At 35.8% G+C, this 13,620-nt stretch overlaps 5 protein-coding genes across 5 annotated transcripts; 3 read left to right on the top strand and 2 right to left on the bottom strand.

The window, feature by feature from the left end:
- Positions 1–60: 60 nt before the first annotated feature.
- EV154DRAFT_510439 (homeobox domain-containing protein) lies at positions 61–1,794 on the top strand. Its single transcript, XM_051601706.1, has 2 exons — positions 61–1,204; positions 1,266–1,794. Exons 1-2 carry the CDS (start codon positions 230–232, stop codon positions 1,617–1,619), a joined length of 1,329 nt encoding a protein of 442 aa, XP_051457284.1. The 5' UTR covers positions 61–229; the 3' UTR covers positions 1,620–1,794.
- A 245-nt stretch (positions 1,795–2,039) lies between these two features.
- On the bottom strand, positions 2,040–5,778 carry EV154DRAFT_444079 (uncharacterized protein). Its single transcript, XM_051597045.1, has 13 exons — positions 5,509–5,778; positions 5,285–5,442; positions 5,159–5,214; positions 4,960–5,097; positions 4,720–4,907; positions 4,377–4,666; positions 4,139–4,321; positions 3,859–4,085; positions 3,725–3,793; positions 3,541–3,666; positions 2,926–3,473; positions 2,698–2,866; positions 2,040–2,643 (listed from the first exon to the last, which is right to left on the bottom strand). The coding sequence occupies exons 1-13, from the start codon at positions 5,722–5,724 to the stop codon at positions 2,102–2,104; spliced, it is 2,910 nt and encodes a 969-aa protein (XP_051457285.1). The 5' UTR covers positions 5,725–5,778; the 3' UTR covers positions 2,040–2,101.
- A 263-nt stretch (positions 5,779–6,041) lies between these two features.
- EV154DRAFT_243931 (uncharacterized protein) lies at positions 6,042–6,758 on the top strand. Its single transcript, XM_051594567.1, has one exon. The coding sequence runs from the start codon at positions 6,184–6,186 to the stop codon at positions 6,553–6,555; it is 372 nt and encodes a 123-aa protein (XP_051457286.1). The 5' UTR covers positions 6,042–6,183; the 3' UTR covers positions 6,556–6,758.
- A 1,359-nt stretch (positions 6,759–8,117) lies between these two features.
- EV154DRAFT_603009 (uncharacterized protein) lies at positions 8,118–9,343 on the top strand. Its single transcript, XM_051607324.1, has 4 exons — positions 8,118–8,167; positions 8,231–8,887; positions 8,944–9,047; positions 9,103–9,343. Exons 2-4 carry the CDS (start codon positions 8,555–8,557, stop codon positions 9,215–9,217), a joined length of 552 nt encoding a protein of 183 aa, XP_051457287.1. The 5' UTR covers positions 8,118–8,167; positions 8,231–8,554; the 3' UTR covers positions 9,218–9,343.
- Positions 9,344–13,198: 3,855 nt separating this feature from the next.
- Positions 13,199–13,572, bottom strand: EV154DRAFT_564000 (uncharacterized protein; the record flags this gene model as incomplete). Its single annotated transcript, XM_051605812.1, has 3 exons — positions 13,199–13,384; positions 13,445–13,467; positions 13,533–13,572. The coding sequence occupies 3 exons, from the start codon at positions 13,570–13,572 to the stop codon at positions 13,199–13,201; spliced, it is 249 nt and encodes an 82-aa protein (XP_051457288.1).
- Positions 13,573–13,620: the final 48 nt, after the last annotated feature.

Raw genomic sequence — 13,620 nt, forward strand, 5'->3', positions numbered from 1 at the left:
CAATAGTTTTCAAAAAAAAAAAAAAAAAAAAAAAAAGCAATCATTCCATTATTTTAGCGTGTGCTGTTAACAAAGCGAGGTAGTCTATTATAGCCCCTTACCACTGGAATTTTATGCCCCCAAGGCTATAAACATCTTCTAGACTCTATATAAACTTGAATACTTTCTATCTTTGGATTAACTTTTTTTCTTTTCTACAAACTATTTCTCTCCCACACTTCTTTACGCAATGACATTGGAAACGATGCAACCTTTTGAACAATCATTTACTTTAAAACAAGATCACGACGAGGAGAATCGTCCGAACTGCATGTTCGCACCATCACCCGTTGCCGAATCAGAAAACTACCTTCTCGAAACTTTCCATCAGTACCCTCATGGAGACTTCCGTCCTACATTCTACAACCCCTTTGAGATAAAACACAGACGTCGTACTTCTCGTGCTCAACTTAAGGTTCTGGAAAAATCATTTTCTGAAAATCCTAAACCTAGTGCAACCATCCGTCGCATTCTCGCCCAGAAACTTGACATGACGCCCCGCGGTGTCCAAATTTGGTTCCAGAACAGACGTGCCAAGGCAAAGTTGCTGAGACGAAAATCAAATGTTCAGCAACAACGTCACCATCAACAATTAAATCAGCAGAGCTCTGACGAGAATGACGATGAAGACTACGAAGAAGAATATAACAGTGATAGTAACAGATCGATGGAGAATAAATCACCAAAGGACTCTTCTACCTCTGATCTCAATCAGTCATCAGTCTTATTCTCTCAATTCTTTGCAAATGTCCAGAATACTCATGAATTGGACGATCACTCGGTCTTTCAGTCCTTTATGCCAACAAATGACATCAATCATTCTCATCAACATGCTAGAGACACCATGAATTGGTCTGCATGGCAAAATCAGCAAAATTCAATCAGCGACAATGTGCGCACTGTTGCAACTGTCGCTGCAGCAACTGCTGTAGCAACTTCAGTAACACCAGCAGCATCTCATCATTATGACCCTTCCATTTTTTCTCTGGGTGGAGCAAGAAATTGGCTTAGCCATGAAAATAACGAAGAAATGTTCCATTCACAGTCTTTGAGAAGAAAATCATGCCCTGCACCAAAGAATACAATGGTCATGTCAGATATGCATTATAACCATCAACACGCTGCATACCTCTCTCCATCTTGGTCAAACTCTATGATGGCTCGGGTAAATATAATGCACATAAAACATGTACGAACAATAACTTACATATATATTATTTTCATAGAACAAAAAATATGAAGAACCAGAAAATTCTTCACCTATGCCAATGCTCAATAACTACAAGAGAAATTTTTCTTATGATGCCAACACAGCTAACCAAGCTATGGAGTATTATTCTATGCAAGATATAAATATTAACTATGCCTCCAATCATCAACAATTAACGCCTCCATTGACAGCTTCCTGTTCTGCATCAACAGTCGCTGGCTCGCCTATTTCGTTAGACAATTTATACAACGACCCTGTTGTCGTCCCTCATAACAATAATGTATATTATGGTAACAGCAATAGCAATAATTTATCATCACCATTTTCTACAACAAATTTGGTCACGGATATGATTCCCAATTTTGTTTAAAAAGAAGATCCAGGTCGCACACATCTTTCCATTCATTATTTCATGCTGATTCAACTATACTATATACCTCAAGCTGTATGAAAACATTTTTTTTATTGCTATATCTCATTATGCCCATATCTTTTTTCTTAACCAGCCTTTCATAAACACATCTAAAAAAATTCACGCTTTCAATCCCCCCCCCCCCTTTTATTCCCCCACCCCTTTTATAAAAATAGCTCCTGTGTCTATATTAAACATTCCTTCTTTGCATCATCCCCTTTCGTTTCCCCTCGCTTTTTTTTCTTTTCTTTAAACTTTTCCAGGTATGTCGTAGAAGAAAAACTGTGTGGGGAAGAACATTTTTCCATAGTCTCGTCATCAGGAAACGGTAGATCATGATTTCCTCATAGTCTCATATTATGCAAACTTTTTTTTTAGTTTTTTTTTTATTAAAACAGATTATTCAGAATAAATATTATATCTTTCAAATGTAACAGTGCTTATTTTTTAGTTTTTTTGGCTTTTTTATCAGATTTTGGTTCATCCTCTTCAATCACTCTCTTCTTAACAGTAGGTACCACACTGATACCTTCAACAAATGGCTCAACCAAGCTCATGTTCATCTTTTGACGCATACCATGCTCGTCACCTTCAACCGTGATTTCAACCTTGACACTATCAAATGTCTTTAACTTGATATCACCAGCAACCAAACTCTTATCGTCATCGTCGTATGTGAAGGGTGATGGTCCTCCAGCCTTTTCGCTGGTATAAACAATGGATTCAATACCATATTTGGGCACGAGCACAATGATACCGTTCTTTAAAACACGAAGAATACGACCTTCCTCCACTTCGATCTTGTTCTTGAAATAAAGACTTGTAAATAATTCAACTGAACTACGACTGGCTTGTTGTGCCATTCTGTTACGGAAATTAAGATTATCACATAACTCCTTCATCTTGGTCATATCTGTAAGCTCTTCACCGTAAGAAAGATCGGCTTCGATACAAGCCTGTAATAAACGATGAACAACAACATCTATACCAATTATGTTTAGCTTAAAATCTTTAGAAATAAAATTAACTAACTTACCCGCATAACGACGGATGGGCGATGTGAAATGAGTATAAATGGGACTGGCTAAACCATAATGCATGAAGTCAGATTCAGGCTCAGTACCAGAACAGAAATATTGGGCTTGCATCATACAACGTGTAGTCATGATACGAACCAATTTGTTGAAATAAGGATCATCAGGTAACTACAGCAGAAAAAAAAATTAATTTATATGTTCATTACGCATAACAAGTATTCACTTACCACAGCTCTGTCAAGTGAATCAGCCAAAGCCTTGGAGTTTTCGGTTTCCAAGGTGAACCCCTTTTCGGCAAGAGTTTTGCGGAGTTGATCAAAATTGTTTGTAGGAGGAGCAGCATGCTTACGAAGCATTGCAGAGCTAGGGAATTTGGAGTAGATCATTTTAGCGACCGAGATATTTGCCAACAACATGAATTCTTCAACAAGAGCATTTGTTTCCTTTAATTCTTTCATTTCAACATCAACAGGATCTTGGGAATCATTCTCAAGGTTGAAACGAACTTCGGGTGATGATAAAGTCAAGGCACCAGCTTCCATACGCTTTTGGCGAAGGATTTTGGCAAACTTGTTCAGGACACGAATACCCTTAGTCACATCATCTTGCATACGTTCATCGTCAATACGTGTTTGTGCTTCCTCGTAGGTAAAGGAAAACTTGGACTTGATAACACTCTTGGTAAACTTCACGTTAACAATCTCAGCGTCCTCATTCATTTCCCAAATACAAGAGAAGGCTAAACGTTCAACATTTGATCTTAAAGAACAGAGATCTGTCAAAAAAAAAAAAAAGTTTAATATAATCATCAAAAACAGAAAAACCAAAACCTTTATACTTACTGGTACCCAAAAGAGAAGGCAACATATCAATACGCTTATCAACGAGATAGACTGAAGTACCACGCGCAGCGGCCTCAGTGTCCATAGGCATACCGTACTTGACAAAGTAAGTAACATCGGCAATATCTGCAGTATTGGGTTAGATGAGATTTTTATAGCATTATGGGTGGGCATTAATACTTACGAACACCAATCTCGTAGTTACCATTGGAAAGAGTACGGACATGAAGGGCATCATCAATATCAGTACATCCTATTCATGCATTTAATAAATCATGTTTTCAATCGATACCAGCAAATATAATAAAAAAAGCTTACCTGGAGGATCAATACTGCAGACGTTCAAATCTCTGAAATCTTGTCTGTTTTCATTGTTTAAATGCTTATCAAGGACGACCCAGCGTTCACCTTCAATAGGAAGATCTTCAAGGACTCGTTTGGAGAACTCCTGATAAGGCACATCGTGTTCCAATAGCAAAACTTCAGTCTCAGTTTCTCTGTCACCAGATGAACCTAAAGTCTTGACGAAATGACCCATAGGAATACTATAATTTTATATTAACTAGACCCTTCTTAAAATAAATGATACAATACATACCCGGAAGTGACGGGCCAGCTATCAATTGCAACAACGATACGATTACCGAGCAAGGTACTAGCTTGAGCAGTTCTAATTCTGATGGGTGGGATACGACGATCGATGGCACGGAAAATGACATTGGTTGCTGTTTGAGCATCTTTTTGAGAAGGAGCAGTGTTCTTCACAATGAAACCACAGTAACTATAGAAACATATCAGTTTCTATTCTCATGCCATCACAACAGTACTGCACTTACGGTCTCCACTTCTTTCTGATGATACCAACAACTTTACCAGTGGGTTCAGCCTCACCATCTTGTTCAGACATAGCGGCGTTCTTTTTGTTGATTTCATCCATCTCTTCTTCACCAAACATCTTTTCCTCATCTTCATCATCTTCCATAGCTACTGATGCTCCACGCTTCCATTCACTCTTGGGTAATAATTCAACAGCGACAATATCACCTTGAATACAACGATTGAAATTTTTACGACCTAAAATATAAACGGTCTTCACTTCTCCCTCAACTTCACCTACAACAGTGGCCTATATAACAAAATAAGCACGAACCCAAATAATTATAATACACTAAAAATTACCTCGAGAACGTTGTGCATACTAATGTTGAAGGGAGCCTGGATGAGGTTACCCTTCTTGATACCATTTTGGATTTGAGCGGGACTTAAATGCTCTTCATAGACGATCTTGTCACCAGCTGCAGCCTTAGGTGCAGATAACATATCGAGTAATTCTGGAACATCCTTAATGCTTTCGACGTATGATGCAACTATAATCTTATTTAAGCTTACAGGATTCATGCTTTCAACTATGTGTCTTACCATCGCTGCTTTTAATACCAGTGGCATTGGCCTTTTCTCTATTTCCACGATCGTCTGTCAATAAAACAATCTCGATATCTTCACCTGAACCATTTGTCTTTAAATGATCCTTATACCATTTTGATGACACACGGATGGCTAAAATTTCGAGTTTAGTTCAGCCGTGATCTTTTTAAAACCTACTTTCTTTTTCTTTTACCTCTGTCGTTTCTATCATTAGGTGTTTCATCCTTTAATTTTTCAATAAAGGTATCACTACGCGAAGGAAAAAACAAAATAAGCTACACGGACTCTCGAAGAAAAAAAGTGAATTTCAACAGCTTACCGTTGATGTTCATTGGCAAACATGTAGAAACGCTTGGTCTTATCAGCCAAAATAGCGTTAAGTCTGTTATAAACGGGAAGACTTAAATGACGAATTTCTTCTCTGACAGTTTGTAAAACAATAACGTCCTTAATGGCGGGGTGTTCCATAATATCGAGCTATAGTAACAACTTGGTTAAACAAAAAAAAAATCACCTTGTGGAATCGTTTGGTGTTTCTTTTACCTGACTAATAAATACATTGGTGTCAGGGATAAGATAATGGGGTTTGAGTGTGCTGGTAGATCTAGGTTCTGCGGATAAAACGGGTGCTGAATTATGTGTACAATGTTTACAAATAGGAGAAGAACAAGGAATATCGTCTCTCAAGTAATGTTCTTTAACAACTTTTACAACATTTCCTTTACGGGTACGTTTAACAAAGGCCTTTGATCGAAGCATTCTTGAAAGCGTAAAAGAGATCTAAAAAACTAAAAAAAAAAGTTAAAACGTCGAGCTTTAAATGAAAACATTTTGTGACCGTCTTATCCGTCTTTTCTGCCTGCAGCAAATGCGGGAATCCCTCAGCAAAGAAACCCTTCTGAAATAAGGAAGGATTAATGGCCAAATTCAAAAAAAAAAAAAAAAAAAAAAAAAGAGGATAGCTTATATTCTCTCTTTCTGGTGTTCAGGCTTTCGCTAAAGCTGCTTTTTTGTTTTTCTTAACTTCAAAATTGTACTTAAAAAAAATCTAAAATAGAAAACCCAAAAAAATCATGCACACTTTATTATTTGGAGTCTGGTCATGAAATATTGGAAAATTTTCATTCTTTTGTCTCGATTCATTCATTTCTCTTTGAACTAAATCTAATTCTTCTTTGTGTCCTTGAATTGTGCTTGTGTATTCTTCGGAGGTAGGAGATGTACGGACTGCTTCTTCTTTGCTTCTTGCTTCGTTTCGTAATTCAATTACGGTCTCTTTTCGTTTATTCAATGCGTCGAATACGGCGTGAATTGTGCTTCAACTTTACTATTTTTTCAAGGAACAAATCCTTTAGTCTATTCACAGTGTCTGTTTGTTTTTCAAGGTTACCTTGTAAAATCGCAATACGCACATCTCGGTGTTGGATAGAGACAATCATGTCCTTACATTGTTTCGTAAGGTCATCTTGGCAACGCTTCTTGGTATCTTTAAGCTCCTCAATTAACTCGGTTCAACTGTTTTTTCTCGTTGAGTTCAGCTTGAGATTTGGCCATGTGCTTTCCAAAGTCTCCAATACCTTAATCGAGTGACTCTCTTACTGTCATGAGTTCTTTATTGAGAGTACTGACCTCTTCATCTTTCTCTTTTGCATCATGGATACATATTCATTCGTTGGTCCATCCATACCACTTTCCTCCAAATGTGAAATAAGCTAACAAATAAGGTTTAGAACAAAGAGTCAAAAGGGTAGAAATATTACTGCAGCTACCACTAAGCTTTTCCACTTCAGTTTTTAAAGCTGCAATATCCTGGTCTCTGCTTTGGACGGCTACCAACAATTTCTCGTTGTCCTCCTGAATTCTCGAATCACGTCAATCAACTCACCTGTTTGGTTGCAAGAAGGACGTTCGTGTTAATTTTGCAAGCGTCAATCCCTTTTTCTAGTTCCAAAATAACTTCCTTGTATTTCTTTAAATGTGTGTTCCACAAACAATATCAGTGGGCTGCTCTCAAGCAGAAATAATGAGATAGTGCGCTATACCATTGGAAGAGTAAGAATTTACATCGTTTTTTTTTTGGCTGAAGAGTATAGAAATATAAGGTTATAATTGCCTTATGGGGTATTAAATTTTTACAAAAAGAGGGGGGACCTTGAGAATAGCCTTTGCGTTTATTCCTGAAAAAACACAGAAAATTAACTCCAGCTCAGGTATGAATTGATAAGAAGTGACTACAGTCAAATCGGAAATAACTAACCCATTTACATTTACTTCAACCACAGTTCATTTACACAACGCAGCTGTTAGCATTCAGTAAACGTATCATATTTAGAGCACATCAGGTGTTAAAGACATACACTAAGACCAAACAAAGAAGGCTATTTTTTTATGGGTTTCATTGAAAAAAAAGTACATATGCGTATGCACGATGGCCACTACAATATTCAATCTTCTTGGGATATCAACTTGCGTAGTTTGTCCAAAGGAATATCCATCTTTACACGGAGTCTTTTTTATTATGCCGCTGACTCTTCACCAGATATACCATCATTAACAGCCATACGTTATTCGTGTTGAGAATAACATAATAACATGCCTATCGGGGATGATCCAATGAGGACACAATCTCATATAATCACACAGGTAGATATTAGTTGTTCCTGTCCCAGAAGGTCTCAGCATAGAACTAACCCAACCTTGACAGTCTTAAGAAGTAACATCTTTATCATTAAAGCACTGTCGTGTAATGCATTTTTTATTAAGATATTTTTTTTTAGATTTTCCGTCAACAATGGAAATGTCTAGAACTCCGTATTTTTTTCAAGCATATTTTTTTTTCAAACGTATTTTTTAGAATCACGTGAAGGTTTACACGTCAATTAACATGCCATATCGTCTAAACTTCATAGGATGATTGATTTCTGTTTTCCATAAAATCTGCTTCACTGTCATTACAAGCTACTACTGGAACGCATATATACAACTACCGAGTTCCGATTTGTTTGGGGGGGGGGGGTTTTTGCCAAGGTTTCTATTTTAAGTAAAGGCCCAAACATTATGGATGATGAAACAATCAATTAAATCATCCTGACATAAGCTTGTTTATCAGCCTACAAATAAAGCTGGTTCACACTTTATTCCTCCCCTTTTCTTTTCCCTTTACATATTTTTTTCTATCATAAATAAAAGTAACGGATAACGCAAAAAAGGTTAGTTAGTAATTGACTCTTGTTTCTTTGAAAAAGACGCTAAATTGAAAAAAAAAAAAATAGATATATCGCGATATTGCGGCTGAGGCTAGTCTTTGCTATAGGAGGGGCGACCTCCCAGGCAGGGTTTTTGAGTTTTGAGCTCACAGACTGTAAATGGCTGCGATTGGGCTCTAAATAGTTGTAATTATACTGGTCTTCTGGTCTTATCCTGAATTGTTTGGAAATAATACGGAGGTCTTGACATTTCCGTCAACAATTACTGGAATGTTCTGCGATTGAAGTACCGATCTGACCAAAATGCATTCGCTTTACAAGACAGTGCTAGCTCACAGTTGGGCAATGAATTGTTGGAGGCTAATATCAACAGAGCCAATGTAATGCAATCGGTAGAGGCAAGGGATGACGTGTTCGAAATCGACGGTATCACTCTTGGAACGGAAAAGAGCGTTGGGTCCAGTCTCAAGTCAAAAGCCGTACATTTAGCTAAAAATGCAAGAACTTTCACAAACTTGACCGATGAAGCTAAAAACACCGTTTTTCTTGGCTTGAATTCAATTGTGGATCTTTCTAATAATTCTACTGATCCAGATTCTCAAAGGTCCTTGTTCTCAGAGACATCTTGGCAACAATTGAAAAACTTAGTCTATGAATCACGGGACATGCCTCCACTTCCTGATGACGTCACCAATGAGCTTAAAGATATTGAAAAGGTACGTATATTTACTATTACTAACTTGGACTACTATTAAGTTGAGTATGTTGGTAGATTGCCCAAACAGATTTGAAGCGAGCCTATCAATTGTGCTTAAAAGCCCAAGCCAGATATGCTGTCACTTTAAATGAATCTTTTTTCGAAATTTATGCCCATGTGTAAGACTGAAAAAATATATAAAAATGATTCTTATAGATTTAACGCCTTTAATAGGATTCGTTTGTTAAACAAGAAAAATTCGATACTACAAACTGACAGAGGAAAGAAGGCTACCGAAAAAGATTTTGTGAACGAAGCTTGGTCTCTTATCTTAACTGTGATAATTTGAGTATAAAACGGTAGAAAATAAAAGATAAAAATAAACAAGTAAAGAAATGAGACTCTTTAATCCTTTATTATAAGTTGGAGAGTTTGTCATGATAAAAATAGAGGTCCTTTTATATTAAATTATTACTTCAATTAATTTCTGCGTAGATCGAATAAACATTTCCAGAGACTGGGAATTGTTGGATTTGAAATATAAATCAGTAACGACATGAAACATAGCTTATAATTTATAGTTATGTAAGCCTATGGTTGTATGTCCGGAATTTCCAGCAGAGAAATTATTTATCCATTTAGCAATATGTGCGATGATTGGATTACTTGATTACTCATCGTAGGTGCTAGAAGGAACCGCAGTAAATCAGCTAACCGGGGTCCAATGTAGGGTATGATTTCCAGTTAGAAGATTATGAGAACTGGTACTGTGTCTGTTATAATATATGAAGTATATTATAACTCAAGACAGATTAAATAGTAATTGTATTCGATTTATTTAGGCGTCAAATACGACATTAACTACAATTTTTAACAACGATGAACTTACTTTAAAATGGTCAGGGCTCTGAGAAATTCGAGAGATAAAGCTACGAATTAAGAATAAAAATAAAGGAATTTGATGAAGTAAAATTATCAAACTGCAAAAATAAACTAAAGTCTTTATTATACAATAAATTGGGTTCTTTATATACATATTCAGAACTGGCTGAATATCAATCATTAAAGTGAAACCTGTCAAATATACAATAGGCGTATTGTCAATTAAAGATCGAGCATCTCATGGTACCTTCGAGAATCTTGTTATTGACGAGCGATCATATCATTGGATTGTATTATCTGGAATAAACGTATGACTATTGTTTTCTATATGTTGATGAGTAATCAATGCGTAATAAATAGAGTATAATAGCATGTATTTGATTTAAAGAGTAATGCAATAATGATTTATAGAAAGGTTATCAAATAAGAAAGAAACAATTGATGATAGAGTTATATCTGTATATAAGCTCGATCACAACTGTTGTGTTTTAAGGTAAGGTTTAAATTATAAAAAGACTATAGGAGTAGTTTGAGACTGTTTATAAGATTGTCCTTTATTAATAAATGAAATGTACGAGTATTTATATAAAAGACTGTCTGCTGTGTTCATATCTCTAGTGCTATCTTGAAGTTATCATTGATTAACCAAAAATGTATATGATTATTACATAGTCACTAATTTAGTCTTGTTCTAATAAATGTTAAGTCTTCTTAACTGTCTTTGCTTTAAACTAAATTTTAAGTATTTCTCAGACGTACTAAATTAGACTTGTGATGTAATTTCCTTATAGTTCTTACTATGACATTTCTTGTTAAGCTTATATCACAAATGGTGTCGGCATGGATAAACCTTTGTTAGCTCTAATATGGCTATAGCCTTGCTAGGTCACCACATTATCCCCACCCAGGTATTAACTAATACCGTTCAAGTACTTCTTTTTTTTTTTTTTTTTTTTTTTTTTATTTGACATCAGCTTGGTCTTTGTTTACTTAAACAAATAGATACTACTTATCTCCTTAGAAATACTAATCTTTGATTCATGAATACTACTTATTCAGAATCAATATTTCTTCTTGTTTTGACTAACTGATCTTGTCGTTCTTTTTCTCTTTGTACCTGAACTTGGTTGGTTCGCAACATTTATATCCTTCAATAATCTTTTATTGGCCTTATTAATTTCTTTGATGCTTTCTGGTACTTCACCAATTCTTTGCCAGTATTCTTTGATAAACTTTGGATCTGTAAAGTTTTCTTCTGGTTCCCAAGAATCATAAGATTCATCAAAGTCAAACCATTTGCATCTATACAAATACTTGTTATTGTCATCTTTCTTATGACCAATGATTGCTTCAACTTCAAGAAACTCATCTTGATGCTCTGAGATCTTATCAGAAACTTTCTTTAGTAAGGAAGGAGGATAGTTTCTAGGTTCTAAGAAACCTTTTTCATTCTTAAGAAGATATGTATTAGCAGCAGTTTTTCTAACAACAGTATAAAATCCCTTATACTTTGGATCTAATTTATTCTGTTTCTCTGTAATCAAAATCATCACTGTCGATCCAGGCTTCAGGTCGAGCATTTTGTGACTTGTATCAAACTTTTGCTTTTGCTTTTCAGTGACTTGTTTTACGTTATCATACACTGCAGGGTAGACTATCTCAGTCATTCTTTTTATCTTTTCCTGTAACTCTTTACGTGTATTTTCAGCTGTTTCATAATCCTTCTCTTGACTAAAGTCAACAAAATCATTTGGATTCCTACCAAACATTAACGAAAATGGAGTACTCTTAGTTCTAGCGTTATACTTGCTATTCAAAAACAATTGAGCAGAAGGCACCTTTAAATCCCAGTCAGCAACGTTACCAACTATTTGCTTCTTAATGGTGTTTACTGCAGACTGTACAGCTCTTTCACTTGCACCATTAGCTCTAGGGTGATACTGAGAAATTAACGCGTGTTCAAAACCAACGTTCTCTTTTATGCACTTCATTAGAGAGTTCACGAACTCACGACCTCCATCACTTTGCAACTTACGCATTGGACCCCATGTACCAATTATGTCTAACACTTGTAACGCAACCGTGGCCATGCTTTTATCTGGTATGGCACGTAACACATAAAACTTACTTGCAATGTCGATCATTACTAACAAGTACTCATTACCTTTAGTTGACATTGTGAATGGACCAGCTAAGTCGATACCCCAACTATCCCCAGGAAGTGTGGCACTGACAGGTCGTAAAGGGTTGTACCCCTTCACAGCCGCGCACTACGGTGGTAAAGGTTGGTAAAAAAGTACCAACTTAGACCACCTGGCGGTGGTAAAAACCCTTGATTTTTTTATCCCAGATGTGGTACAGGTGGTACCGAATTTCACCCACCTCATGCGTGGTGTAGAAAAGAACAAATTTATACCCACCAGAGGTGGGTGCGTTTTTATCCACCAGTGGTATCATTATACCACTTTAAATGGTTTAAACACTCCAACAGTTGTATCTTTTTACCACTTTAAACTGATGTATTATTCCGTCTGTTGCATGTTTTTACCACTTTACATTGATATATTGTTCCGTCTGTTGTTTGTTTTTACCACTTTAAAATGTCTTTTTGTTCATTCCGTTGCACTTTTATTACTTTAAAGCATTACATAATCGAAAAAAAATTTACGTATAAATACACAAAAACTGTGAAAAAATGGGGGTATAGAAAACGTTTTTATTGGTATTTATTTTGTATTTTCACTTCGAAGCTACTGAACTTGCATCCATATTATCACCAGAAAAAAATTAAATGGAAATATTAATTAACTTACTATCAACAAGATATAACGGCAAGAAAAAGTCTTTCAATAAACATCATAAAGAGCCAAGGGATCATAAGGTATAACAGCATATAAGACTAAGAAAAAAGTTGGACTTCCTTGAGAAATACAACATAAAATAAAAAATGTAGCCTAAAATAAAAATAAATCGCCCTAAAATTAGAAAATACAGACTAAATAAAAAAAAATGCAGGCTAAAAAAATTTTCTATAGCCTAAAAAACATTTCATCAGCCTGGAAGAAGCTTGTCTACATATTGAAGCCTTTAATATCAGCACAGAAAAAGCTCTGAATCTATACAACACAGTTAAAAAACGTAATGAAGATGTAATGTTATCTAGTGCCTTCACCATATGTCACAAAGCGAATATACAAACTTTCTACGAAACTTATAAGCCAGGAATAGGATGAATATTTATATGCTATATTACTACCTTTTCTTATTGTTTAGTCTTTTCTACAACCTGCGAGATTGTAATCATATCATATATTACAAAACTTAGGTTGTGCAAATAAGAATTTACGAAGAGAAAGAAAGAGAAAGAAAAAAAAAAAAAAAAAAAAAAAAGTAAGTTTATTAATCCATTAGATTATTCAAAGTGCGAATTCTTTGAAATTTTTAGTAGTTATCTTCTGGCTATTTTTCTTCTAGAGCGGTGGATACGGTCATCTTCTAAAGTCTGTTCAAGCTCTTCTACGCCAGTATTCTCATCGCCGTGCAGAGGACTAATCCGTTCTTCCTCTAGTTCAGCAATAGAGGGAATAGTCTCTTCGTCATCCGACAAAGATCCTGCTTCCCGGGTTGACACGTTCTACAGAAAACGCATTAGAAACATAATAAAATAAGTGTGATTGTTTAGTCATTGTATTACCCTTTTTCCCAGTCTGTTGTGAGCTACACTTGCCAACAACCTTTCTGCTCCCCCCAGTAGTTCTGGCATCTATCCAAGTCTGTTTTACCTTTCTTGGCTAATCGTTCCAACATGATGATGTATTTCATCTTGATATCACGGGAAAGCTTACCCCAGGTGCAATTATCATCACAGAA

The sequence above is a fragment of the Mucor mucedo genome (genome assembly GCF_025094135.1).
Source record: "Mucor mucedo strain NRRL 3635 chromosome Unknown EV154scaffold_50, whole genome shotgun sequence".
NCBI lineage: Eukaryota > Fungi > Mucoromycota > Mucoromycetes > Mucorales > Mucoraceae > Mucor > Mucor mucedo.

Coding starts and splice junctions, on each gene's coding strand:
- EV154DRAFT_444079 (XM_051597045.1), bottom strand. CDS start 5,724: ATGCTTCGATCAAAGGCCTTTGTTAAACGTACCCGTAAAGGAAATGTT. Junction 5,443..5,508: donor CCAATGTATTTATTAGTCAG/GTAAAAGAAACA, acceptor TTGTTACTATAG/CTCGATATTATGGAACACCC. Junction 4,667..4,719: donor GTATGCACAACGTTCTCGAG/GTAATTTTTAGT, acceptor TTTGTTATATAG/GCCACTGTTGTAGGTGAAGT.
- EV154DRAFT_510439 (XM_051601706.1), top strand. CDS start 230: ATGACATTGGAAACGATGCAACCTTTTGAACAATCATTTACTTTAAAA. Junction 1,205..1,265: donor CAAACTCTATGATGGCTCGG/GTAAATATAATG, acceptor TTATTTTCATAG/AACAAAAAATATGAAGAACC.
- EV154DRAFT_243931 (XM_051594567.1), top strand. CDS start 6,184: ATGTACGGACTGCTTCTTCTTTGCTTCTTGCTTCGTTTCGTAATTCAA.
- EV154DRAFT_603009 (XM_051607324.1), top strand. CDS start 8,555: ATGCAATCGGTAGAGGCAAGGGATGACGTGTTCGAAATCGACGGTATC. Junction 8,888..8,943: donor AGCTTAAAGATATTGAAAAG/GTACGTATATTT, acceptor GTATGTTGGTAG/ATTGCCCAAACAGATTTGAA. Junction 9,048..9,102: donor TTCGAAATTTATGCCCATGT/GTAAGACTGAAA, acceptor CGCCTTTAATAG/GATTCGTTTGTTAAACAAGA.